The sequence below is a fragment of the Mesocricetus auratus genome, unplaced genomic scaffold, assembly GCF_017639785.1.
Source record: "Mesocricetus auratus isolate SY011 unplaced genomic scaffold, BCM_Maur_2.0 Super-Scaffold_100015, whole genome shotgun sequence".
Taxonomy (NCBI): domain Eukaryota; kingdom Metazoa; phylum Chordata; class Mammalia; order Rodentia; family Cricetidae; genus Mesocricetus; species Mesocricetus auratus.
The window spans coordinates 33,536,880-33,562,704 of record NW_024429198.1 but is presented as its reverse complement, the minus strand read 5'-3'; the positions used below and the strand labels follow the sequence as shown (position 1 = coordinate 33,562,704).

The following is a 25,825-nucleotide window of genomic DNA, read 5'->3' as shown; positions in this document are numbered from 1 at the left end:
TATACCTATTCCTTCTGTCCTCAGAGCCGATACAGTCAAGCCAAATTGAGCATCCATGATCGGACACTGAAAGTAGCTGCAGTTGTGGAAAGCCTGGAGAGGGAGATGGAGCTACTGTGCCTCACTGGGGTGGAGGACCAGCTGCAGGCTGATGTGAGGCCCACACTCGAGATGCTGCGGAATGCAGGGATTAAGGTACAGCCTGCAGCCTCAGACTGCCAAAACTGCTTTCCTACTGAATCAAACTCATTTTTTCCTTGAAATATTGTCCCATGCGCTCCATGGGGGGTAGGGGTGCAAAAGACAGCTTCCTCCTCATTATCCCAGTTGTCCTGGCTCCAGCGGTCTCCACAATGCCCTACTCCAGACTTATCTCTGACCCTGCCTTTCCACACTCAAGACAGCATAGCCTTTCTAAAGCAGGACTCCAGCCCTGCTCCTCACTGTGACACATGCACTTCCCTAGGGTTGGCTTAGGGCCCGCCAGCTTCTGGCCGGTGCACACAGCCTGCGGTTCACACTTGCCTTGCTGATTACTTCCTCACCATCAGAACTGAATGGAAACCTCCCTGGAACAGCCTGTGCATCCCCATAACCAGATCATCCAGTAAGCATCTGGGTCTGGCAGCATTCAGATGACCATACCGCTGGTTAGGGAGGAGGTTAGGGAGGAGTCCAGCTTTGTGTAGGCTTTGAGTTGCACTTACTGAGTCCTCACCTGTAGAGTTCTCAGATGCTGCTCTAGAGCCAGGGTAGACAGGAACCAGTTGGTGGGTAGGGTCATTCGGAAGCTGTCACTGTTCAGCTAGCTGTGCTTCAGAAGCCGTGTGTGTCCATTGCCACAGATTCGGGGGGGGGGGTTAGTAATATGCTGCTCTTGCACTTCCGCCCAGCCAGCAGCTCAGTGCTGGAGCCCTTCCTGCAGTGGCATGCAGGAATGCAGATCGGTGCAGAAATGCCTTCCTTCCGCACCTCGTGCCGCCACACAGGAGTTCTTCCCTGGCCGCTTGTGACCACGCTGTAACTCAGGACACGGCCTCCTCTCCCAGGCCTCCCCTTGACACACAGTGTCCATCTTCCCAGCTGCTCCTTTGTGCAAACTGGCAGTCAGAACACGATGTTTGCAGGAATTCCTGTTATGAGTTGTGAGGGTCAGGCCCTTCCCAGTGGACTTGGTTTCCAGAGTGGCATTTTCCCTGGACATGCTCCCTCCCTGCTGTGGCCCAGTCCTCTTCTTTACTCTACAGTATAAGGTTTCATTTAGGGGAAGCTGCTTCTTAGGGTTAGGTTAGAGTTAAGGTTAGGGTTAGAAATGGCTGAGTGCTTTAAGTAACCTACGATCTAATTTTGACTGCATGCTACATTATCAATGTTAAGGTAGTAAAGTTCCTTGGTATAGGACTTCGGTATTTGTAATGATTCTGTGCTACAATGTGTATGACCTGTGTCTGTGGACCTTGCCCTCCTTGCTCTTCTCCACGTGACCAGACTCTGCTGTGAAGAAGGGAAGGTAGTTTGTCAGCCATTCCTCACGGTGCCTCCTGAGCGACAGAGGTGGCAGTGCACACCGTGGTTGCTCTGTTTGTCATAGTCATATTTCCTAATCGTAGGTGCAGTAAGTTAATGAAAGTATGCTGACGACACAGCAGCCTGGCTGATTATACCACTGAAGTACTCCATGTATACCAAGTACTAGGCTTGTCTATTTCCTGCTCCCACAAGTGCATCTGTCCATGTGGTGAAAACCTGAGAGGCTCTAATGATGATGAAGTTAATAGCAAGGGCTTCCTGCTGCTCTGCATGAACACTCTGGTTATTTACCCCATTGCAGTCGGGGCTTTCCAAGCTTTCCCGCTCATGATCCCTTTTTCCCTGAGAGACCTTTTGACATGACTCTGAGTATATACTAAATAGTCTTACAAACCAAACATTTACTGACTATAAATCATAAAGAAATTTATTTTAAAGTGGTTCTTTATATGATTTTTTTTACTAATGAGATTAATGTCCTTTTTATTTTAATATAAAGAATTAAGTCTTGACTGAATATTTGATACAGCAGTATGTGTAGAGCATCTTCAACTGTTTTCAAAGTAGACCACTATTTTACAGTTGTGAATGCCATTTTGCATAAGTGTATAGCGAAGGGCTGGGGCAGAGGTTTGTTTATGACCACATCAGAAATTAGGAATTCTGTCCCACTTCTAAGCCAAAATTGGTTGAACTTTTTTTTATGAAACTCAAACAGCAATTTTTTAAATTAAACATTCTAGCACAATACAATCCAGACATTTACATACTGAGGAATGACTCTATTATAACATAGTAGTCTTTGTTTTCACAATTAAACCATTAGAACAAAAAGAACAGTTTGTACAGTAAACTGCTGCAGTTCATATCATTCAGTAGTCTGGAGGCTGAGCCGCAGTACTTCAGTCTCTGCTCATGGGTGTTGCAGAGTGTGGGGTGTGCATATGTTGTGTGCCCAGAACTCAGGCTGCAGTGCTGTCCTATAGGGCATCCAGGTGAGCGCTGCCCAAAGCACTGTGGGTTCCTTATACGTTTGGTTTCAAATTGCGTATTAGTCAGTGCATGCTCACTGGTAGTTAGTTATGTGACTGCATACAAAGTCCTGACCTACAGTTTACACAGCAGGAGTCCAAGTACATACTTCAGCAGAGTGTTGTCCATGTGTATGCAGCTTTTTTAATGTTGAAGTAGCAGTTTGAACTTTATTTGAGATAAGTACATTTTAGGTTGCCTGTGGTCCATCGGCCCGTTTAAAGCTCACCTCCCAGCTGAAGAACTATGCTGTCATGAAGGTCTGTGTGGTCTTCTGGCTATACACTGCCTCGCCACATCTTCGGGCCCTATATCAGCCTCAGCTGTATGTCTGAACACCATTCTGACTTGTTCTCCCTAAACAAATTAGTACTTTTTATTGTGATGTAAAACACTCAACCATAGTTATCTTTTAGACACTTGTAGGTGTGGCAGCCTTTCTCAGAGCTCTGGCCCCCAAGTCATGACACAGAGTCTCATTATTAGTTATTAATGCTCATACTTATCTTACACTTGACCCGCTAGCTCTTATAATTTAATTTAACCTGTTTTTCTTCATTTGTGTTTCACCTGAGGCTTTTTAACTTATCTTTCATTCTGCATGTCTTAATTTTTCTGCTGCTTCTGTGTTTGTCTTCCGGGCAGCTGCCTGGCTCTCTGGCCACAGACATCTCCCTTCTTTTTTCCTCATTCTCTCTCTCTCAAGCCTAGATTCCTCCGCCTATTCTTTCTACCTACTAGCCCAACCTATCCCTCCTCTGCAAGCTATTGACTGTTCAATTTTTTTTATTAGAAAGGTTGCATGCCTTAGGCAGGCAAAGCAACACATCTCTACATCGTTAACCAGTAGCATAAACAAATACCCTGCTACGTAAACAAATGAAACACATCTTTACATAGTTAAAGTAATATTCCACAACAGTAGGTACACAGTTGAGTTCTTGAAGTAAACGCACAATTCTCTGCAGCCATTGCTGTTCCAATCTCTATAACTCTCCATCTCTCCAACCTGAAACTTCCCCACTTAAGCTCTCAGTCCTCATCTCTATGAATGTGTCTTCTCTGGACTCCTCATGTGTGTGCGATTGCATAGTATCTGTCCTTTGTAACCAGCTGATGTCATTCAGCAAAACGTCAAGGATCAGTGAAGTGAGCAAGTGACCACATTTCATTTCTCCATGGGACTCAGTATACTCTTGGCTTGCTTCACCTCGGCCCTATTGTAAAAATCCATGGTATACAGACGGGCAGACATCTGTGCACAGAGATACTTTAAAGAAATGAAATCATATTATTGAAGTTCATAAGCTTAAATTTTTTCATAGATTTGGATGCTGACGGGTGATAAACTGGAGACAGCTACTTGCATTGCCAAAAGCTCACACTTGGTGTCCAGAACTCAAGACATTCATATTTTCAGGCCAGTAAGTACATTTCTAAATCACTTTGAATTGTTAAATGGTTTTTGTTTGATTTTGTTTTGAGGGGTTTTGGTTTGGTTTGGTTTGGTTTGGGTTCCCACCCCCACCCCATCCTCACTCCCCTCCCTCAGACAAGGTTTCTCTGTGTATCTCTGGCTATCCTGGAGCTCTTGTAGACCAGGGCTGGCCTTGAACTCAGAGATCCACCTGCCTCTGTTTCTCAGGTGCTAGAATTTAAGAAATGTGCTGCTATGCCCAGCTAGATGTTGAGTGTTTATCTTACAGTTAAAATGTATATACAGTAATTGCTAAATATCTTTTTAAAATCAATGTTGGAGATGTTTTCTTACTCTATAAACACATGTTGAATGGCTTTGAAATGTATTTTTATGGTAAACAAGGTGTCAATTGGAAAGCATTTTTCTCCTATATATTTCATATTGTTCTTGCTCCTTATTTTAAGTGGGCTTGCTACAATCATTTTCTACTCAACTTACAAGAAGTACTGTTTTGCTTTTTTTTAAAAAATATGTTCCCTACTAGCTGTCCCTCCTCTGACACAAGTATAGATACAAAGCAGAAGTACCTAGCCTGCTGCCATTTCAGATTAAAAGCTCTCCTGTAACTAGTACAAAGAAAATGATAGAGGGATCTGAATTTATGTGTTTACTGTACATGCTAGTTATGACGAGTTTAATTCAAACAAGAAGTAGACATTCCTTGGGTCATAATTGATGGTAGGCAAGCAGACAGCATGTGTCTGTGACTGTCTGAATAAAGTGTTTGCACCTACAGAAATAATTATTTCAGTATCATTTACATGTAAATGTATTTTATTTTGAAACATCAGAATCTCAAATTATGCCCTGCAGACTACTATTTGCAATTAAATTATTAATGCTTCTGATAAAACTTCCGATCAATTTTTGTTGACTTTTCAGAGTTATGGCACCACAAATTAAAAATTTCATAATAAACTCTACCTACTTAAAGATGAGTTGGAGATTAATTTGGAGCATGTGAAACTTTTAATTTATTTCACTCCTATATCATTTTTAATGCCCTATAAAACCTTCCCAGAAAGCATATGAAAGCCAGTGCTTTGATTTCTGCCATATTTTCATTCTAAAATTAGTATTTCAAGATTATGGCTTGACTTTCCCTTTTTGACTGGTTACTTCTTTAGACATTAGGCCATAGTGGATGGGATGAGTTGAAACTCATGGCAGAAATGACAGAAGCAACTTTATGAAATTATTTTGCATTATTCCACATACTATGAAGAAACATGTTTAAATAAAACCCCAGTCTATGTAATTGTGTCTCTTACCTGGTGTGTGAGAAAGGGAAACTCAACCTCCTTGAGCCCTGGATTCCTGACTTACAATTCTCTGGGGCTGCTTGTGATGCTATAAGCCTTTATGTTGTTCATCACTGCTCACGGTACCCACCTGCCCCATGACCAGTTTAATAACGCATAGTAAGTGCTAGAAAACCCTTGGTCATTGCACTTTTATAACAGCAGTAGCCCTGCCATGCCTTTATGACCACAAATCAGAAAACGGTCCCTGTTAGAGGTGTAGGTACAAAATTTGTAAGAACCTTGTTACAGGGTTTCTGTTCAAAGGTTAAACACCTTTAGCTTTTAAATATAATTCTAAAGATTCCTACTGTGATTCCCTAAAAATGTCTTACTGGTTTATTGCCTGCATTTTTAACTCATGATGCTTTTTTTCCTTCAATAAAGGTAACCAGTCGGGGGGAGGCGCATTTGGAGCTGAACGCATTTAGAAGGAAACATGACTGTGCCCTGGTCATATCTGGGGACTCTCTGGAGGTAAGGAGTGTGGCTGTGTGTGTCTGTCTCCTGTGCTAACCCTGTCCTGCCTGTGTATCTCCTGTCTCCAGTAGAGACTCTGTGGAGGTGAGGCTGAGTGTGGGTATGTGTCCTAAGAACATGTGCTGGCCATGTCTCACTCATCCTCTGTCCCTTCCTGTTTTGAAGCTTCTTAAGTTCAGCAGGTCAAGGCCGTGTCCTGGTTCTTGGTCCCCTCCCTGCTCATTGTTAATAATAGCATCAGCCTCCAGTGGTCGTGATAGTTCAGCCCACAATATTTATTCTGCACTTGTCCAAACTGGTGTTTCCAGGTGTGCGTTTGGGGGACACATGGCTACCTGGGTAGAGGTGATGGGCCCTCCAGTCAACCTCTGGCAATCATTCTCAGGACACTTGAGTATAGGGGCCTAAAGAAGGCTGCAGGAAAAACCCAGGTGGGAGAGGCCACTGGGCCAGTTATTGGTACTTAACTATATGTGTGGTTTTAACCTTCATGAATGCAGGGCTGAAGTAGCCAGCTCCTCCTCTTCTCCCTACTTCTGGCTCTGTTGCCCTAACACACTTAGGACGTGGGCCTCGTATTGTGGCATCACACAGCATTGGTGTGTTTCCAAACACCAGTGTCTGTAGAGCCACACTGCAGCTCTGCTAAGGCTTGGTAATGTCTCTTTGATCTTTGTACAATGAGGGTTTCATTGAGTCCTTACCTTCCAAATAGTCTTCTATTTATAAACAGAAAAAAATATTTTCTTACATTCTGCTGTGTTCCAAAACATCATGTAAATAGCTAACAAAAAGCACATCTCCTCCATGAGATTAAAGGTGATATAAATGAGAGATCCAAAAGAAAAATAAGACACAAACATTAAAACAGTTGTAGTATGTGAAAGTGGGTGCTGGGAAGTTCCCAAAGCAATCCTTGACATGACTTTAGGCATCTTCCTCCCCTGAACAGAGTAAACACAGAAGACAGTGGCCATGGGCCCTTCTCAAGCAGACAGGTAGAAGCAGGTTGACAAGAATCCTGATTACAATTGGAAAGGGCAGTTTTCCACAGCTCCTGGAAGAGAATACACCTGCCTCCCTCTGCGGCTGGCAGTGAGGTCTCTGGACTGTCAGGAGATAAATGCCCGGCTTTTGTTGGTAGCTTTCTGGGCCACATGACCTGAAGACCTGCTCCTCCAATGCCTGTACTTGATGATGGGAAAAATCTTAGAGTCACTGGATAGTGAGTGAGACTCTGTGCCCTTTAGACAGGGCTATGAGATTGGGGGTTTCTCAAGCAAGGTAGAGAAGTAACTGGAACTGTCACTTTGGAAGGGCCTTGAGTATCTGATATCAGGGTCAAACAAGGGTCTCCATCAGTCACAGGCCCAGGAAGCACTGAAACTAAGATAGGAATATAGCCCAGGGGAAGATGGCCTAGGAATATAGCCCAGGGGAAGATGGTATAGGGATATAGCCTAGAGGAAGATGTCATAGAAATATAACCCATGGGGAGATGTCATAGAAATATAGCCCAGGAGAAGATGGTATAGAAATATAGCCCAGGGGAAGATCGTCTAGGAATATAGCCTAGAGGAAGATCGTTATATGAATATAGCCTAGAGGAAGATGGTATAGGAATATAGCCCAGGGGAAGATGTCATAGAAATATAGCTAGGGAAAAGATATTTGCATCCTGGCCTCAGAAGAACACACACCACTTATGGTTGCATTGGCCTGGCAACTCTTCAGAATGTTCTGTGTCCATTGACCCTTGCCTGTAACTGAGCGATTCTCTAACCACAGCACACTACTTTTGGGAGACCTTGTGCTCTTCCTGCCAGGAGCCTGGCCACCACTGCCCAGCTTCTCATCTTGCCCTCCTGCACAACTAAGCTGTCTGTCCCAGGACAGGTTACTCTCTGGTTTGGGGGGCATAGTCATAGATGAGACCCAAAACTGCAAGTGTGCTTTCTTGAGGAAGGCCAAGGCTTTCCCACAGTTCTGCTTACCTACTGCTTGAGCCCAAGGTTGTATGGTGACAGTAGAGTCACAACACTGTCTCCCAGGTCTGCTTGAGGTACTATGAGCATGAACTTGTGGAGCTGGCCTGCCAATGCCCTGCCGTGGTCTGCTGCCGCTGCTCGCCCACCCAGAAGGCCCACATCGTGACCCTATTGCGCCAGCATACCAGAAAGCGCACCTGTGCCATCGGTGAGCCCACCACCTTCAGCCAGGCCATGGGTGGGTGGTGGGTGGTGGGATAGTATACCACCTTCCTGTCAACAGTGAAATGGGACAAACAGCCAACTTTCAACATTTAAAGGCAAAATTGACTTCACCTACATTACAGGGAGTTTTAATAGTACCTGTAAGTAGTATAGAAAAACAGAAACACAAGCATCTAATGGATGATGTTTTGTTCAACCTCTGACTCACGGTGCTTCTCAGGTGATGGTGGTAATGACGTGAGCATGATCCAGGCTGCTGACTGCGGGATCGGGATCGAAGGGAAGGTGGGTTTGTGCGTTTGTCTCTCTCTCACACACACACACACACGCACACACACACACACACACACACGCACACACTATCATTTGACCGAAGGGAAGGTGGGTTTGTGCGTTTGTCTCTCTCTCACACACACACACACACACACACACAGCACACTATCATTTGACCTGTTCTGCCAAGCCCCATCCTGGGGGAGAAGTCACCAGTCAGTCTGTCCTTTTGGTCTTCAGGCCCAGCCTCAGATTGTTGGCAAACAGCAGGGAACTGGCATCCTTCAGCACCCTTCTTATGCTGGAGTGTCCTTAGGAGCTCTTTCGGGCTCTCTGTGCTCATGCACAGGTCCAGTGTCACTAATTCCCTGCACGCCTTCCTTGGGCTTCCCTAACACCTCTGCACCTCTCCCCTGCTTGCCACACTTCATCGTCTGTGTAGGGAATCCTTTCTCCTGCCAAGTAGGCCAGGGTTGGGGTTGATTGCTCCCTGTATAGTCGCCCAAATACACATACACACAGCAAGACCTAGAAAGTTTGCACAGCTTGGTTTTGGATTTTTCTTTGGCTGCTCTCTTCTACTGTCCTTCATGGTAACCTTGGAAAAGCAGAGGGTGATTTTTTTTGTGAAGTAACAGAGGTTTGGAGAATTGTCTTGGAGAGGCCTGGAACCATGTGGTGAGGTAGGGTGTCCCCATAGCCAGTGCCAGCTCCTCCCTTCTTAGTTTCTATGTCGCTAATAGATCAACAGCTGACGTCTAGTGCAGGTCTAGAACAGGCCCCGCTACCTCACCCACACTTCCTGGTGCAGATGCGTGGATGGCATGCTAGGTGTCAAGCAGGCGCTGCCCCTGTGCTCTTTAATTCTGATGAGCTCTAAAACTCAGCTTTGTGTGCAGTTCTCAGTGTGTGATGTCTCTCAGAGATTCCTTGTGGTTCTTTAGGAGGGGAAGCAGGCTTCTCTGGCAGCAGACTTCTCCATCACACAATTCAGACACATCGGCAGGCTGCTCATGGTGCATGGGCGGAACAGCTACAAGCGATCTGCAGCCCTCGGCCAGTTTGTCATGCACAGGGGCCTCATCATCTCCACCATGCAGGTAGCAAGGCTACGCCAGCATGCCACAGCAGGCAGTGGCTTCTCTGAGGGTTGTGCCATTGTCGTGGGAGGTGACTGCTGGACTTACTGGGTGTCCCTGTATTGTGACCACCAGCAGCTGTGTCTTTAACTTATGGTGTTCTGTCTTTCAAGGCTGTGTTTTCTTCAGTCTTCTACTTTGCCTCTGTCCCACTGTACCAGGGATTCCTTATGGTTGGGTAAGTAAAACAGATGCTCTTGCTGCCTCTCAGCTTCATGTATGTGAGAACTTTTATTTGGAAAAAGACATGTAGAATACTGAGCAATTCTTGGCACATAAACATTTAAGATGACTAACTGCTGTAAAATCTTACGTTGAGTGTGAAAAAAATCTGAAAAACACCTGGACACTCGAGGCTTTTAAGACTGTGCTAAGTTTCTCACTAGATTTTGTTTTCGAGGGGAAGCCATAATCTGTGTCAGGAACCACAGCAGATCTGAGGTTTTATAAAAGGCCCCGTAGCATAATGAGAGGGGCAGAGCCAAGGGGCGGGCACACGCCAACACTGCCATCAACAGGGGTTGAAGCAGGCAGGCCACAGCTGTAGGCCTCCTGAGCCTGCCCCTGTCCCAGTGGGGATATGACTTTACCATGAAGGGAACAGGACCAGCCACTAACCGGGAAGCAAGGGATAGAAAGCACTAGGATGTCTTCTTGGCTTTGGGAGAGATGTGACTAGTCTGTCCCTAGCAACAACAAAACCCTGCGTTTAAAGACAGCCACTAAGAGATTATAGACAAGAGTGCCAAAAACATAGTATGCTATGATGATGTTGCCCACCAAGTCTGAAAAGGAAGACTCCAAGTCAAAAATTGGTCATTTTTGTCATCCTCAGCCTCGGTTGTTAGACCTAGAAATCATAGAAGTCTGACTTAGTGAGTGACCACAGGATAAAAACTATCCCCTACCACTTCCTATCTGTGCCCATCAAGGCTTGACATTCATTTCAAACCAGGCCCCCATCTTGTACCCAGAAAGAACCTGGAAAGCGACAATTGTAGCCCTGACGTTGGCGTTGCCCTCACTGATGTAGTGTGGAGGTGACTGTCCTCCTAGCATCCCTGTTTGGCATGTGAGGACAGTGAGAGGCACCTGGGAGACTCAGGACCATGCGGGCTCAGACTGAAAAGGATCGACTTGGGTGCCGCTCTCCTCTGCAGTTGCACCAGCACCTTTCTCCATAGTCCTCAGCTGCCCTCCTGGTTGGCAGAGGGCAGACAGCAAGTCCTCTCCCCTGCAAACTGACATAAGTATGGACTAAGTATGGACAGCTCCCAGAATTCCTAATAACTTTAGCCAGAAACAGGGGTTGAGGCCTTTGTTAAATGTCAGGTCCTGTGAGTCACCCGTTCTCTGTCAGTATCTGCTCTCCCAGGTGATTGCGGTGTCCTCTATGGACTTCCTGCCTTCTTGAACTTCAACACAGAATCAAAGCAGAAGGTGTGTCTGGGGCTTGGCCTGCACAGCAGCATGTCTTTCCCAAGAGCACAGCCACCCTCTGTCAAGACTGTGTATCCCATTGGGCCTGCCCTGAGAGTCTATGATAATGTCTCGTGGATAAGTCCTTAGCTTAATTGTGTGGTGTGCCCGTACACTAGGAGCATGTGGGTGTCTAGGAGCCAGTGTGTTTCTGACTACATTGTGGTACAATGAAGAAAAGGAGACCTCACGTCTCAGACCCAGATGTGTTTGCTGCCCCCCCTCACTTGGCTATGGACTTGGGAAATGTACATAATCTCCTGAGCCTGTTTGATCCATCAGGAAGTTACAACGAGGAGCTTTAGGTAGCATTGTATGGATGGGCTGCTTGTAAGTGCTTGGCAGAGTGCAATAAATCATAGGCATGCAAAGGAAACTAAATATGCCTCTGCTGTGTGACTAGAACCTATTGTGGTGACATTTCAGCCCAAAGAAGTGACAGATAATCTGCACAAAAATTGGGACAAACTGAGCATAGTGGTGGGTGTCTGTAAATAATCCCAGCACTTGTGAGGCTGAGGCAAAACAAGTTGAGGCCAGCTTGGATATGTAATCAGTCCCAGTCCAGCTTTGGCTACAGAATAAGACCCTGTGTCAGGAAGGGGACAGTGGTTACTTTTTCAGTTTTATTTGCAATAAACCCAAATTAGGAATACCAAGATGTATTTATACAAATGAGCAAGTGGTTCAATGAGTGTGGCTTATCACCATGAGGTACCACTCAATTGTAAGGAAGGCCCTGTGCACAGCCACAGCCTAGAATAACACAAAGGCATGGCACTGAGTCTGGAAAGCCAGCCCCAAACTTGTCTTCTGCCTATGTCTCCACAGTAACCTAACATGACAGCTAGAATGGCCTAGGTACAGGCCTAAGGGCTGAGTGTAGTTGGAGAATCATGGGCATGCTGGTGGGCTTGGTGTTGACTGTCAGTCAAGGGTTCTGGTGTGAAGAAAGTTAAGATATCTCTGAATTAAATGGGCTGCATGTGAGTCTGCAAGTATCATTCAAAGTTTAATAAGGAAACTGGACAATATTATGTAATCCTAGCACTCAGAAGGCTGAGGTAGGAAGATCCCAAGTTCAAGGCCTGCCTGGGCTTCCGGGGAAGTTTCAGTCCTGTCCCAAAAAGTGGGAGTTTAATAAGAAAACTCTCGTTTGAAAGGCATGCTTCTGTCTGTAAGAGTCTGCGGTTTATACGACCTCCTGTGTTGGGCTCAGTAACCAGTTTCAGGAGGGATCTAAAGTGGTGCTATCTGCGGGGCTGGGTTTGTTTTCATAGAATGTGTTTTGTGGTTTTGAGACTTTGACCTGCCTCTAAGTCTAGAAACATGGTCACAGTTGTGTCACAGACAGTCATCGGGCCAACTCAACTCTGTTCGTCTTGCTTTCCTAGGTATGCAACTATCTATACCATGTTCCCAGTGTTCTCCTTAGTGTTGGATCAAGATGTGAAGCCAGAAATGGCGATTCTGTACCCAGAACTGTACAAGGACCTCACCAAGGTAAGACTCCAGTGCCAGCCTTGTCCAGGGAGAGCACTGGCCTTTGTGTGTTCCAGCAAAGCAGAAACATCCTCTGTCCTGGATAGCATACAGCCTGGCACATAACAAGCTTAAGAAAACATGTTTTGAAGAATTGTTTTTTAAAAAACATTCTCAACTCTTTGTCAAAGGCATGTGATGTTATACATAAGAATTGAATGGGTGTTCTGAACCATTTGTGCAACTTTCATAAATTTAGCAAAGGTATCCACACCTGTGTATTGAGTCTTACAAAAGGCCCTCTCTAACTATGGCTCAGCCTGCCTAACACTGTCACCATGTGAGAAGACCAGCCTCCTTTGCTCAGTGCAGAGTGCAGCACTGTCCAGCTGCAGGCCCTAGAGTCCCTGACTGGGCATGTCCGGGGTCTCTAGTTGTCTAGTTGTGGGTTTCAGAATCACACCTTGGAAGTGGTTCCCAGCATGCCTCTGTCCTGGAGACTTGTGCTGTCCTGTGGAAATAGTGCACAGCATAGTCTGCCCTGGAAAGACGGAAGCTGCCACTGTGAAGAGGCCTGCTTGTCCTGGACCTGCCCTCTGAAGAAAAAGCTGTTCCTGAGGAGGTGTGAAGTTAGCCATGTGCTACATCAAAGCATATTCTTTTTTTTGTTGTTGTTTGTTTGTTTTTACGAGACAGGGTTTCTCTGTATTGTTTTTGAGGCTGTCAGTCCAGCCCGGCCTCGAACTCACAGAGATCCGCCTGCCTCTGCCTCCCGAGTGCTGGGATTAAAGGCGTGCGCCACCAGCATATTCTTAAAGCTAAAACTAAGAGCACAAGGGTGGAGGGAGAGCTGCATCTCCCTCTGAAGTTACATTATTCTACATCGCTAGCTAGCTTTTCCTAAACCAGCACAGAAAACAAAAACCACGAACTTTGATTAAATTTAGGTTTTAGTTCCTTAACTGAAGTTATCAACTCCAATTTAAAGCAGTGTCAACATGATATAATGAAGAAAGAATTAGATTGGGTATTCAAGGAATTAGTTGCTAGCCCAAATGACCGTTAACAGATTAAGATGTAACCAAGCTCACTACCACTAACATACTAGACCGTAATCCAGCTGACTACTAATTAACAGACTAGACCATAATCCATCTGACTACTAATTAACAGACTAGACCGTAATCCAGCTGACTACTAATAGACCAGACTAGTTCAGATGACCATCAGCTCACCAGATAGGTGTTGGGTAAAGTCACATTACTTTAGGGGTTTCATGGTGTTATTATAAGGACCAAATTTATAAAACTTAAGGCATCTTTAAAGAGCTGTAATGTTCATGTAATCCTATTTTCAGGTTAAGTAAACCTTCATTATTATTGCATAAAGTAAGGTATAAATGTCATCCATCATCATAATGATACTATGGTTGTACATAATGATAATATGGTTGTAGCAAATGTTTGCTAACAAGAGGAAGGAGGAAACTAGCTTTTGATACAAGTTTAGACACCCCTACCCACTACCCCCACCATTCTTAAATCTGGGCAGTTTGTAACCCATTAGTTGGGACCCTATAAGTCGTGCTGCTCAGAGTTATAGACTCGCTCACAGGTTTGGAGGGGCTCTCAGCAGCAGCAGTGAAATGATTGGCAAGCACAGGTTTCCACGGGCAGTAGAGGAAGCATGGCCTTTACCACGTGTAATGATTTAGGCCTTGTAAGGATCCACCGGTACCATCACAGGCACCAAAATTACTCTAGTACAAAACTGTATAGGGTCACAAGTGTTAAGTAGCTCATTGTCTCCAGCTGTATATCATCATTAGCTCACACCATATAAGCATGAGGAGTTTCTTGTGCCGTCTGAACTGGGTTGTTATCTCATGTGTGTTGTTTCCATTTTTGTAAAGATAGAATGTCTTAACGCCCCGAAATGATCCTTGCATGATTCTAACAATTCAGTTCCCCATGTTCTCAAATTTCTCTTTGTCCATGATCCAGAAAGTGGTCCTTTTTATCTTTATAGATTCTATTATGTTACAGGTCTATATGCTTTAAATCCTTCAGAAACAGTTTTAGCAGGTAGATTAAGTTGAACTGTCTTAACTTAATTGGAAGAGCCATTTTTAAGTTTTTCATTTCTTCTGAATACTTTGACAAGACATCCACATGGCTGCTCTTTCTGTCCTTTAATAATCATGGAACCAGGGATGGGCCACCATGTGCCCATGCAAGAGGCACCTGTACAAACCAAAGGACATGAGGTGTAGTCCCTGCTCCTGCTCCCAGTGAGCCTGCATTTTACCAGCAGAAGAAACCATATTTTGTGGTAAATGCCAGGATGGAAGCAGAGGACAGTAACATGAAATAAGCTGTAGCTTGTGACAGTTGCCCACTGCTAATCTTGTCCAGCATATTCTGAGTTGCTCATCCAAAGGCAAAGCTACCAAGGGAGGTACTGTGTTCTTTGCGACAAATACTCTGTGTCTTAGTCACCTTTTCTGTTGCTACGAAGAGACATGATGACCAAGGCAACTAATAAAAGACAACGTTTAATTGGGGGCTTGCTTACAGTTCAGAGGGACAGTCCGTGACCAGCATGGCAGTGAGCATAGCAGCAGGTGAGCAGACACGGAGCTGGAGCAGCAGCTGGCAGCCTACACATGATCCACAAGGGGGAGGTAGAGAGTGAATCTGAGCCTGACATGGGCTTTTTAAACCTCAAAGCCCACCCCAGGTGACACATCCATCCCCCCCAACAAGATCATCCCTCCTAATCCTTCACAAAACCAGTTCCCCAACTAGGGACCAAGTATTCAAAGTTGAGTCTTTGGGACGATTGTCTTTCAAACCACCACACACTGTTTTCTGTATGTACTTGATAAGTTTTAGTCAAAAGTATGAACAGTGCAAGCATTACAGATCCACCTTACTACTCCAACCAGATTTGCTAATTGTGGACCTATTAGAGAAACACTGTGTAACAGTTTAGAGCGTAACTGGGATTCACATGAAGAACTAGAAATATTTGTTACAAATACATTATTTTCTATAAGGAAAGCAAACTGATATTTTTCGAGAACGCAGGAAATGTTGCCTTTTTATGTAGTTGATTTATTTATACTCCCTCCCTCATTCATTCATCAACTATTTAGTGAACAGATACCAGACATCTCTATTGCCCAGGCCTAAACAATAACATACCTGGTGCTTCTCTTGAGTTCACTCAGTCTCCACAGGAATTGGCGTGCTGGTGCCTCCCCCAGCCCTGCAAGTTTCTTCATGTCTGATGGACACACGCTAAGAGAGCTAGTGAGTCTGAGATCAGGGTTACTGAGGTGTCTCGACGTCAGCTGAGACAGCCCACAGCCTGAGATGTGTCTGCTTGGCTGTGAGTTTGCCTCCCAGGTCACAGTCTTCCATCTTTGGCTAATGGCAGAACTAGTTTGTTTTCTAACCAGTTGCAAAGATACCCAGGAAGTAATTGCAGATGGCCCTTCAGAAGAACTCTGAACCTGTCTACTATTTCTTCTTTTCTGTAGAATAGTCTCAAAATGATTCTATCTTTTAACATGGGTATATGTGCCCTTGTATAATTTTTAAAATAGTACTGAATAAAACCATAAATTAAAGGCATAGAATTTTACAATGAAAAAATTGTTAACTTCTTTTTTAGGTACCATAATTATGTTGAAATCTCAAAAAAGATAAAAGTATTTTATGTGATTTCGAAATCTAATATACTAGCATTAGCTAAATCCAAAAATATCATTTTTAGTAATATAAACAAGCCAAGCACTTTTAATATAGCTCTGATAGAATGTGCAAAACACATGCACAGGAACTATGGCATACCTTTGAAGGAATTAAAATGTAAAGGGGTGTTTTTTATTTGGGGACTGAACTTTGTTGATTATTGACAAACTAGCTCTTAAATTTAGATGGAATTGCAGGGAAACTGGATTTGTTGAAACAGCTTGGGAAAAGAACAGAGTTGGTTGGTTAACTTGCATATTTCAAGACTTAACAGTAAGGGCAGTAGACAGGATAGACACATAAGTGGAGAGAATCCACACTGCCCACTGACCTTTGAACTAAGTGGAAGAAGGGGTGATGTCAGGACAGCTGGTTGTATTTGCATAGCAACCATTATTCCCTCACTCCATGCGTGCATAGGCATTCAAGTGACCATTGGTGTATATGTAAACTGTAGGCCTGCTGGAAGAAGTACAGGAAAAAAAATTCATAATGACTAACAGTTTTTAGACATATATCAAAAACTATGATCCATAAAGGACAGAATAGATTGGATTTCATTATTTTTAAGTTTTGCTTTATGAATTACATAGTTTGGAAAATAAGAACATGAAGTCATACCATGGACTGGGAGAAAGTATTTGCAAGTTACACTCTGCAAAAGGACTTTATTCACAATACATAATGAACTCTCAAAATTGAGTTTTTAGTACCGATTATTGCTGAGTGTCCATGGGTATAGCAAGCTCTGACCAGGCTGGAGAGTCTGTGGCAACTGTCCTCTGCTGTCACAGCTCCTGTGGGGATACAGAGTGATTTTCTGAACTGTGTGTGTCAGCCCTGACCCTAGCCTAGATGCAGACTGACCAAGGGCACTCAGCCACCTACCAGATTGCCCTGTCTGCTTTCTGGTCTTACATGTTCAAAAATATTACCAGTTAGCTAACAGGTCTTTCTGTGACATTGCCGTGCCCATCAAACAAACCATGATTTGTTCTTCTTGAGTCTCTATACTATTTTCTTTCAGTTTTTAGTTGCCTCTATGATATTTGTACTATGGCCCCTACCTTCCCACTTCAACCTTGGGAATATGACAGAAACAATCATTTTGTTGTGACTCTGATAGGAAACAAAGTTAGTTGAGATGGGCTGGGAGGATACTGTGATGAAAGAGGGAGTCCTGGCCACTTCTGAGAAACCAAGAATGTCCCTCTGCTGGCACCCAGAGGAGAGGTCTGCTCATGTGCACATCAGTGTACACACCTGTAACCTGCGTGTAAGCACAGCATGGTTCCAGCCCACTTGTGCGCCGTAAGCACATGGCACTGTGAGCTACACATGCATTCTACATCCAGTGACACTCTGTGCTCTCATATTAGTGATTTTAGTCATCCTGAGGTTGATTAACCCTTTCGCAAAATTCCCTTCTTATTACATTTTTTGGTTCATCTACAATCAATGTGTAATGTTTATTTGGAGATATGTCAATGGCAGCACCCATTGGATGTGCTATCATTTATAGTTTCTATATGCTTATAGTTTATTTGACCTGTGGCACATGCCATTATGTATCTCATAGAAGAGGAAACCGAGACATGCAAATTTAGTCAGGAGGTGTGTGCTGGGCAAGGCTGACTCTCAGTGTCTGTCCAGAGCCTGTGTGCTCTTCACTTCTAGCACGTGGACAGAGTCCCTGTTGGGTAACCTGGTCTTTAATACTTAAGGGAGCAATTGAGCCTGTCATTCAAAGGAACGGACATCCTGTATTAGGAAGACCAGTTTAGAAGCAGCTCGAAGTTCACAGTGAGTGAGTTGCTTCTGGGACTCATACATTTGTACCACAAAGTAAGATTCCTTCTCTCACAGATCTGTTTGTAAGCATCTACATCAAGGAACACGAGGCTTATGCACATTTTCTCTGATTACTTATTCATAGTTTTTATGCCCATTTTATTATGTAGTGACTTACTAATCTGTGGCCTGTATAGAGTCAACAGTTGTTATATGTGCAGATTGGATGTGTGGCCTTAATGCCCTGATATGTTTGCAGCCTTAACAAGACACATGGTACAAATGTCCCCATTAACTTCCAACATCTAAATTGATCATTTTCTCCCAGTCTCTACATTTCAGAAAATCTGGCTATTGAGTAAATCTCTACTTATACAGAACATTAAAGTTAAATTTCCTTTTAAATTCCTGAAGTAAAATTAGTCACATGCTTAATTACAGATGGGTTTTATGGCCAAAGACCAAACATGCTAGTGTCTTACAAGAGAAGTGTTCTTGTGAAATACGTGCTTAAGAAATGTTCTAAATCCCTCTGTCTTTGAAAATCAGTATTAACTTTAATAAATTACAGTATAGATGAATTCTTCCTATGCACATCTGTAGTGAGGATTAGGGCTCAGTCAGTATCTTCACTGATGGATCCTTGTAACCAAGAAAACTGTTCAAATGAACTATTGTTTACAGCTAAAGTACAACTTGAATTATAGTCTGTACATGTACCTGCATGCATGTATGTGCACCGCATTGTGCAGGTGCCCACAGAAGCCCAAGTATGTTCATATCTCCTGGAACTGGAGCTCCAGGAAGTTCTGCACCAACTTGTGTTGGAAGGGCATTAAACTCCCTTAACTCTCCAGCTGTCTGCCCCTTAACAGTCCATCTGTCCTTGTGGCCACTTAACCCACATCTCCTACAAAATATATTAAATGCAGAACTTTGGACTCTGATTCACTGACAGGATGCCAGAGGCATGCAAGTGGGAGCCGAAGGAGAGTGCCAGGCTCCCCCATTCTTGCCCTGTCCATGCAAGTGTCTCCATAAGGGAGAGGCTCACCCCATCCTACTGTGGCGTATGTCTCCTGATGGACTCTAGCACTGAGTAAGGCACTGAGCCTTGACAGTGCTGCCTTGCACTGAAACATTGTAAGCTGTGAGATTCAGTGGAGGTGACTGGCTGCATCTCTCGTCTCTAGCCCATGCTGGAGCCTGCGCTTAGTTGGAAAGGTGAAGTAGAGTACACAGGAACTCATCCCATCTGTCCGTGCTGGACTTACTAATGTGGAAAGTTTTCCTGAATGGGTTACTAAAGCAGAAATTCTTATTCCAGTTGGGACAAGTCATAACTGAAATGCCTTCACCATTTTTATTTGGGAGTCAGAGAGTCCAGAGAAAACTAAAAAGGAAATATTTATTTCCAACAAGTAACAAAGTAGAGGGGAAATATTTTTATTACAGTTTTTATCTTCTAGTTCAGTTAAATGTTTGTCTATAGAGACTAACTTCTGGGTTACTAGTCATCCAAGGACATGGCTGTGGCTTAATAATTCTACAGATGAGACCCTAACCATCCACAGGCATTCAGTACATACCCATGGTGCACAGCCAGGCAGCTTCTTCAAGGGACAGCATCACCTGAGGTATCCTTTGTCAGGTTAGGACACTGTATGGGTGGGCGTAGATCCCTTGAGATGCTCCCAGTCCCCGACCCCTTGAGATTATATAGTCAGGCATGCTGCTCTGCTCTCCTAACTAACCGTTCCACCCACTGTCCATCCTAGGGGAGATCCCTTTCCTTCAAGACCTTCCTCATTTGGGTTTTGATCAGTGTTTACCAAGGTAAGATGGGCCCTGATTTTACCAGACCGAAGTGTGTGTGTGTGTGTGTGTGTGTGTGTGTGTTAGCAATATTGTTTTCCCCCACATGTTAAATTTCAAGTTTAAATTTCTTCAGCAATTATGTATTAGCCTTTATTTATCTTGTAGATTGGTATCCCAGCATGTGGATGTGTGCATTGATATTCTGGAGAGAGCTTTTGGTTTTGGTTTGATTTTGGAGGTTTTAATTTTTAGAGATAGCATGCATCTCTTGTAGCCCAAGATGGGCTAACTCATTTTGTAGCTGAGACTGGTCTTGAACTCCTGATCCTTCCAAGTGCTGGGATTACAGGTTTTGTCACTGTGCCCAGTTTGTGTGATGCTAAGGGTCAAACCCACGACCTCCTTTATACAAAGCAGGTACTCTGCCTACTTAGCTGCATCCCCAAGCCCCAGACTGGTACTTTTACACTGTTGTATCAACTAATCAGAAAATTCTAATAAGCACTTTTTATATTGTGCTACACAGCAGTTTTCTTTGATGTAGTGAAGATAGTGAGGCTTTGAGATATCTGTTTGTAACTGGAAGCCATTGCTGTCTGCTGGAGTTCCGGTGAAGGATGCATTACCCTAGCAGACAGAGAGCTTGTGTGATGCTTGCTATGAAGTCAACCAAGGGGGACATTGGCTTCCTACAGATCTTTAAAGTGGGTGAACCTCTGCAAATGCCAGCATTGGACGGGACTGTCAGTTCTTGCCAAGAGAGTGTGCAGCCCTGGTTCCGTCCTTATTGCATGTGTGTAAGCCAGCCGTTTCTGTGCTCCCTTTCCTGGCCAGCTTGTGCAGTTTCCAAGCCTGCAAAGAAGCTGTGCTGAAAGCGGCTCCTCTGCCCTCTTTCTCGCAGGTGGCATCCTCATGTACGGGGCCCTGGTGCTCTTCGAAGCAGAGTTCGTCCACGTCGTGGCCATCTCCTTCACAGCGCTGATCTTGACTGAGCTGCTCATGGTGGCTCTGACCATCAGGACATGGCACTGGCTCATGGTTGTGGCCGAGTTCCTCAGTCTGGGCTGCTATGTTGCCTCACTTGCTTTTCTAAATGAGTATTTTGGTAAGTGCTTGGAGCTTTGGTTCATTATCTGTAACAAATTAACCTTTTGCTGTTATTTCTTTACTAGCTTATATTATAGACAAATCCCATAGCAGAAAGTTTTGCAACCCAGAAGTTTGTTTTTATGGAAAGATAAAGACCTTACAGTAATTTATAAAATTAAGACCTTCACAGTCTTATTTATGTTGTTTCCAACCATTTTCCCTACAAGAGCTGTGCTGTTGGTTTTCATGTGGAAGTCACTGGCTGCTTCAAAGCAGGCACTTTTAGACAGGAGGTCTGGGTGGACACGAGTCACGTGCCTTCTGCTTCCTTCTGCTGTGTTCCAACCAGGCTCCTCATAGTAGCTGTGTGACGAGGGGTCTTTGCCAGCACCTCCCTGAGATGAAGTCCATTGCCTGTCACTTCTAATGCATTCCTTAGGCTAACCCCAGCCCAGCTCACAGTGACGTGCCAGGGGATCTTGGGATTGTGGGGGTACCCTGAGCCCAGATCTCTTAGGAAAAAGGTCCTAAGTGAAATGTGCTGCTTGCTCGGGAGTTGCCCATCTGTTAATCTACACTCGGTGTCCTCAGCATTCCCAGTATCTGCATGTCCCTTAGCACGGCTCCACCCTTACCTGACCCACTCTGCTCTGTACGGATAGGTTTCATCACTCTTTTTCTCCAGAGACGCTGAGAATGGCAGAGCCAGGTCACCTCAGCTTGGTCATTGTGGCCGATGACACCAAGTCTGATCCTTTGCCAAGAGCTATAAAACCAAGGACAGACGCTCATTTGAACATCAGTGATTGTGGGGCTGCATTGCTGCTGGATACGGAAGGCCCAGCTTCCCAGACTCCAAAGCAGAGGTGTAGGCGTGGTCTATGCACCCATGGTGTGCATGCATTCTTGTAGCTGCCTGAAAGTCAAGCAGTGTATTTCCTGATCTGAAAAGAAAGGCTCCAGGCTTCAGAAAGGAGACAGTTTTGCAAGTCCTTCTTGTGTTCTCCACATCCATGACAGCAGCAACAGTTGCCTTCATGAACAATTGTCCATACAAGTTAGTCACACACCTATGGTCCCTGCATTTCACATGGAAACAATGTGACTTTGGGGTGATGAGTGTGGAGTTTGCACACTGATAAATAACAGAGTCCCTGTAGGTGGTGGGTCAAAGCCACAGTGAGTATATTCAGTTGCTATAGGCCATCACTCTGTGGACCAGGCAGGGAATGATGAGATGGGGAGTGGAAAGAGTTAGCTTACATTAAAAGAAATGTGAAATACAAATATATATATACATATATACATGTGTGTGTTGTATATACACATATATATACATATATATACACACATATATATATTTGTTCTCAAGTAGATAGTAAATACTCTTAGATACTCGCACAGACTCAGGGAACCGGTCTGGGCATCTGCTTAGTGTTACAGTGGCAGAATCGTTACATTGTCATTCGTTCTCGTTTCAAATGTTACCACAAGTGCACTTCATGCTAACATTGTACTGCTTTTTAATGCATTTCTCCAATGTGTAGCTAACTAACCACTAAAAATGCCTGAGCCTCCTTCAGCCTTTCCTTCATCTGCTTTATTCATGTTTTCTCTTGGCACAGGTATAGGCAGAGTATCTTTTGGCGCTTTCTTAGGTAGGTAAAGTTACTATTCCCTTCCCGAGTACAGACGTTTAGCAAAACAACATTGGTGGGCACACTAGGCTAATTCTTCCAAGTTCAAATAAAAACCAGTTTTCTTTAACTCAGCACTCTTACCAACTAAGACCTCATGAAGCCACCCTGAGCTTCCTACCTGCACAAGTGCGCTCCTAGGTTCTGTCTGTCCTCCCTAAAACAGACCTGCCTGTAAGTGCCAACTAGAGGTTTTCTCCAGCTGTGCATGGAGAACCCGGTCTCCAGCCCCAGTGTAATCTATAACTGGTGAGCAGAACCTCTTCTCTCAGCTCTGGTAGCAATCTAGGGGATTCCTCAGCTTGTAGACTCTTATGCACAGATGAGACTGTTCACACATGTCTTGCCATGTGGACTTCGATGGCCTTGTTAACAGCAAAGTGAGCCTGTGTCCTCTGTAAGTCATGCCGAACGTGCTGTCTACCTGTTAGCTTAGCCATGTGCAAGCCCTTCCTGGTGCCAGGATGTGCTCACTGTGTTGAGAGAAGTACAAACTGGACAGGTTTACACCACAGACAGCTGGGCAGTGAGGGCAGTCGAGGTCAAGGGCAACAGACCTGTGTGCATGACTGTGATGGAGCCTATGGTTCTGGGGATGGGGAAGGGGGCTCAGTCTGCGCTGTGACTATGATCTTAGGGGCTGGGAGCTCTTGTAGCTGGCTCTCAATCTCTCCTCTCCCTCCTCCCGACAGATGTTGCCTTCATCACAACCGTGACCTTCTTGTGGAAAGTGTCAGCCATCACTGTGGTCAGCTGCCTTCCACTCTACGTGCTCAAGTACTTGAAGCGAAAGCTGTCCCCTCCCAGCTACTCCAAGCTGTCCTCCTGAGTATGACATGAGGCCAGGTAGAGACACTCCTGCGCTGGGCAGCATGAGGGACTGGCACTTCTGGTGGGCTGAGGGCTGAGCTCACCTGGCCTTCCTCCCAGTGTCTGTACTGAAGCAGCGTGAACAGCTACTGAAAGGAAGTGATTGCTTCAGCACGACTGGGCAGGGCTTAGTTCCTGAGCATCGAAAGCATAATTTCTGACTGTCCCAGCACCCGCCTCCTTTCTTTGATGGTGTACTGTAGAAAGCCATTCCTGCTCAGGCTGGAGATGCCATGCCTGCACATGCCACTGCCCCTCAGCAGACGGTGGGCCTGCTCGTCCACCCTCTGCCGCTGGCACACTCCTCCTCAGATGCAGTTTTGCTTTTCAGTGGACACCACACACGTAACAAGCCCAGGTGGCCAAGCGGTGACACTTCTGATATCCTAATTCCGTTGCAGCTATGAATGTAAACCATTCCTCAAGGCACTGCCGTTAGCTGATATGTTTTTATATCTGTAAAACCGTATTCAAAACTGTTTACGTAGAACTCAGCTGCCCTGTGCGACTGCCAGCACCACAATGCTTTGCTTCCTCAGTAGGTGTCCCTAGTCTACGTGGCTCTCTGTTCTCTCAGCACTCGTCTGAGCTTGTGATGGCAGATCCCCTGTCAAAGGCTGCACTGAGGGCTGATGGGAGTTCCTTGGAGGGATGCTGGCCTTAGTTCGCCCCAAGCATTGTGTGCGCGCAGCTCTGCACTGCAGTGTGTGCCCGTCACACAGTGACCTATGACCTCGGCTCTTCACACTGTACAGCAGGCTGTGGGAGTCTCCTTTGCACTAGTTTTGTATATGCTCTTCAGCGTGACTTCCCCTCAGATGTGGGCCCTGAGACCCTGAAACCCTTGGGGAAGGACAAGCTGGGTGAACGGAGCACTGAGGACATGACCCTCACAGGCCATGGTCTGTGCAGAACCCTCCCCCTAGGCTCCTGTGAGCATTGCTCTTCAGAGGAGAAATTCTTTGGCTGCAAATAAAGCTTCATTGGTCCCTACAGTGCCTTTTGACTTGAGCGCCTTTGTTGTTAGTGAGGAACTTTCTGAGAGCTTAAGTATTCCCTTTCCAGGCAGACTGCAGTCAGGAAAAGCTGTTTCTTAGATTCCCCACAAGGTGTCACTGTTCGTTGTCAGTTCACAGGCCGGTTGTCTTCTCCCTGTTGAAAAGAGGGAGCCCAAAGGTCACTGACCAACATACCTTACTGGACTTCATTGATGCAGCGTGAATTAAGGGTATCGGATTTACAGAAATGCCAAGAGGCCGTGAGCTGACAGCACATTGCTTTGATCAGGGTGTGGACTGACAGCAGATCACTCCCTTACCCGTGTGCTGTTCAGAAATAGAGCGCACACGGGAAGCTAACCAGCGTGGTGGTGAAGAGTTGCAGGCAGCCTCAGAGAACAATACCATTAGCCCCTCGGGCTCAGCAGCCTTCACCTAGTCATGAGACACAGAGAGCAGCAGAAGTGGTCTGTGCTGTGCAGGAGCTTTCACACAGTCGTGAGACAGAGCAGCAGTCAGGCTTTATGTCTTCAGAGGTTGAGATGCATGAAGTCTTAGTTAGAGTCTGTGGGAAGCCATTGTGGTTTCTCATCCATGAAGTGAACATAATCTCCCCTTCAGGGTGCCGCTGTTCGGGTCAAATGAGACGACGATGGGAGGAAGCCCTGAGCAGATGCCTGGCGCACAGTGACTCAAGATCTGTGTAGCATTGGTCCTTGGCTGGATGGAAGAAAGTGACTACTTAATAAAGGATCATTAGACCTGATCTAGCTCAGACCTACGAAGTAGCTCTTCAAGTGCCAGGGGAAGGAGCCACCTAGAGGGGCAACATTGTGGTCCTGCTGGCTTCTGAGACAACCTCGCTGAGTGTAGTTTTCAATTCTGGAGCTGTGTCAGCTCCAGAACTCCTTATGGACAGGCTTGCCTGCTGGTGAGCACTGTCCAGCCCTCACGGGGCTTCTGCAGGCTGCTTCCCTGCCTTGTGCAAAGAAAGGGCCTCTGCAGCCGTCTAAGGGCCCTGGTCTTGACGTCCTCCCCATTGGAAGCTCCCAGGCAGGAAACTCTCACAAGTTCCTGTAGTACACAAAAGCATGTGACAGACAAGGTCTTGCTCATTCCACATGAAAACGTGCATGTAAGGAAGCTGGCAGGACAGATAGCAAGTGAGGTGCCTGGAAAGATGGGATTGAGCCAAGACCAGAAAAGAAGCACTCACCTTGGGATCAGAGGAAGAGATGGCATGGAAGCAGAGCCCAGTACAGTGCAGTGGAGTTGTGAGGGTCCACGGGAAAGGCCACTGAGGCAGACGTGGTGGGTGAACAAAGGGAAGAATGATAAGCAGCGGACGGGTGGGCAGGCGCATGGGTACGCAACTGGATAGTCAGTAGGTGACTG

General features: G+C 45.3%; 1 protein-coding gene across 4 annotated transcripts in view; it reads left to right on the top strand.

Annotated features, from left to right (window-relative positions):
- Nucleotides 1-25,196, top strand: part of Atp9b (ATPase phospholipid transporting 9B (putative)) — a 195,689-nt gene extending 170,493 nt beyond the window's left edge. For 2 of the 4 annotated variants that reach the window (XM_040757790.1, XM_040757787.1), the window contains 12 exons: nucleotides 25-195; nucleotides 3,888-3,986; nucleotides 5,731-5,820; nucleotides 7,875-8,019; nucleotides 8,257-8,321; nucleotides 9,254-9,409; nucleotides 9,562-9,626; nucleotides 12,322-12,430; nucleotides 19,737-19,794; nucleotides 20,678-20,881; nucleotides 22,491-22,523; nucleotides 23,255-24,425. In XM_040757790.1, coding sequence (XP_040613724.1) covers nucleotides 25-195; nucleotides 3,888-3,986; nucleotides 5,731-5,820; nucleotides 7,875-8,019; nucleotides 8,257-8,321; nucleotides 9,254-9,409; nucleotides 9,562-9,626; nucleotides 12,322-12,430; nucleotides 19,737-19,794; nucleotides 20,678-20,881; nucleotides 22,491-22,523; nucleotides 23,255-23,391 — 1,332 coding nt within the window. In that variant the 3' untranslated portion in view covers nucleotides 23,392-24,425. Of the gene's footprint in view, nucleotides 1-24; nucleotides 196-3,887; nucleotides 3,987-5,730; nucleotides 5,821-7,874; nucleotides 8,020-8,256; nucleotides 8,322-9,253; nucleotides 9,410-9,561; nucleotides 9,627-12,321; nucleotides 12,431-19,736; nucleotides 19,795-20,677; nucleotides 20,882-22,490; nucleotides 22,524-23,254; nucleotides 24,426-25,051 lie in introns of those variants that run through there. The other 2 variants (XM_040757788.1, XM_040757789.1) reach the window with 2 other exon arrangements.
- The last annotated feature ends 629 nt before the right edge of the window (nucleotides 25,197-25,825 follow it).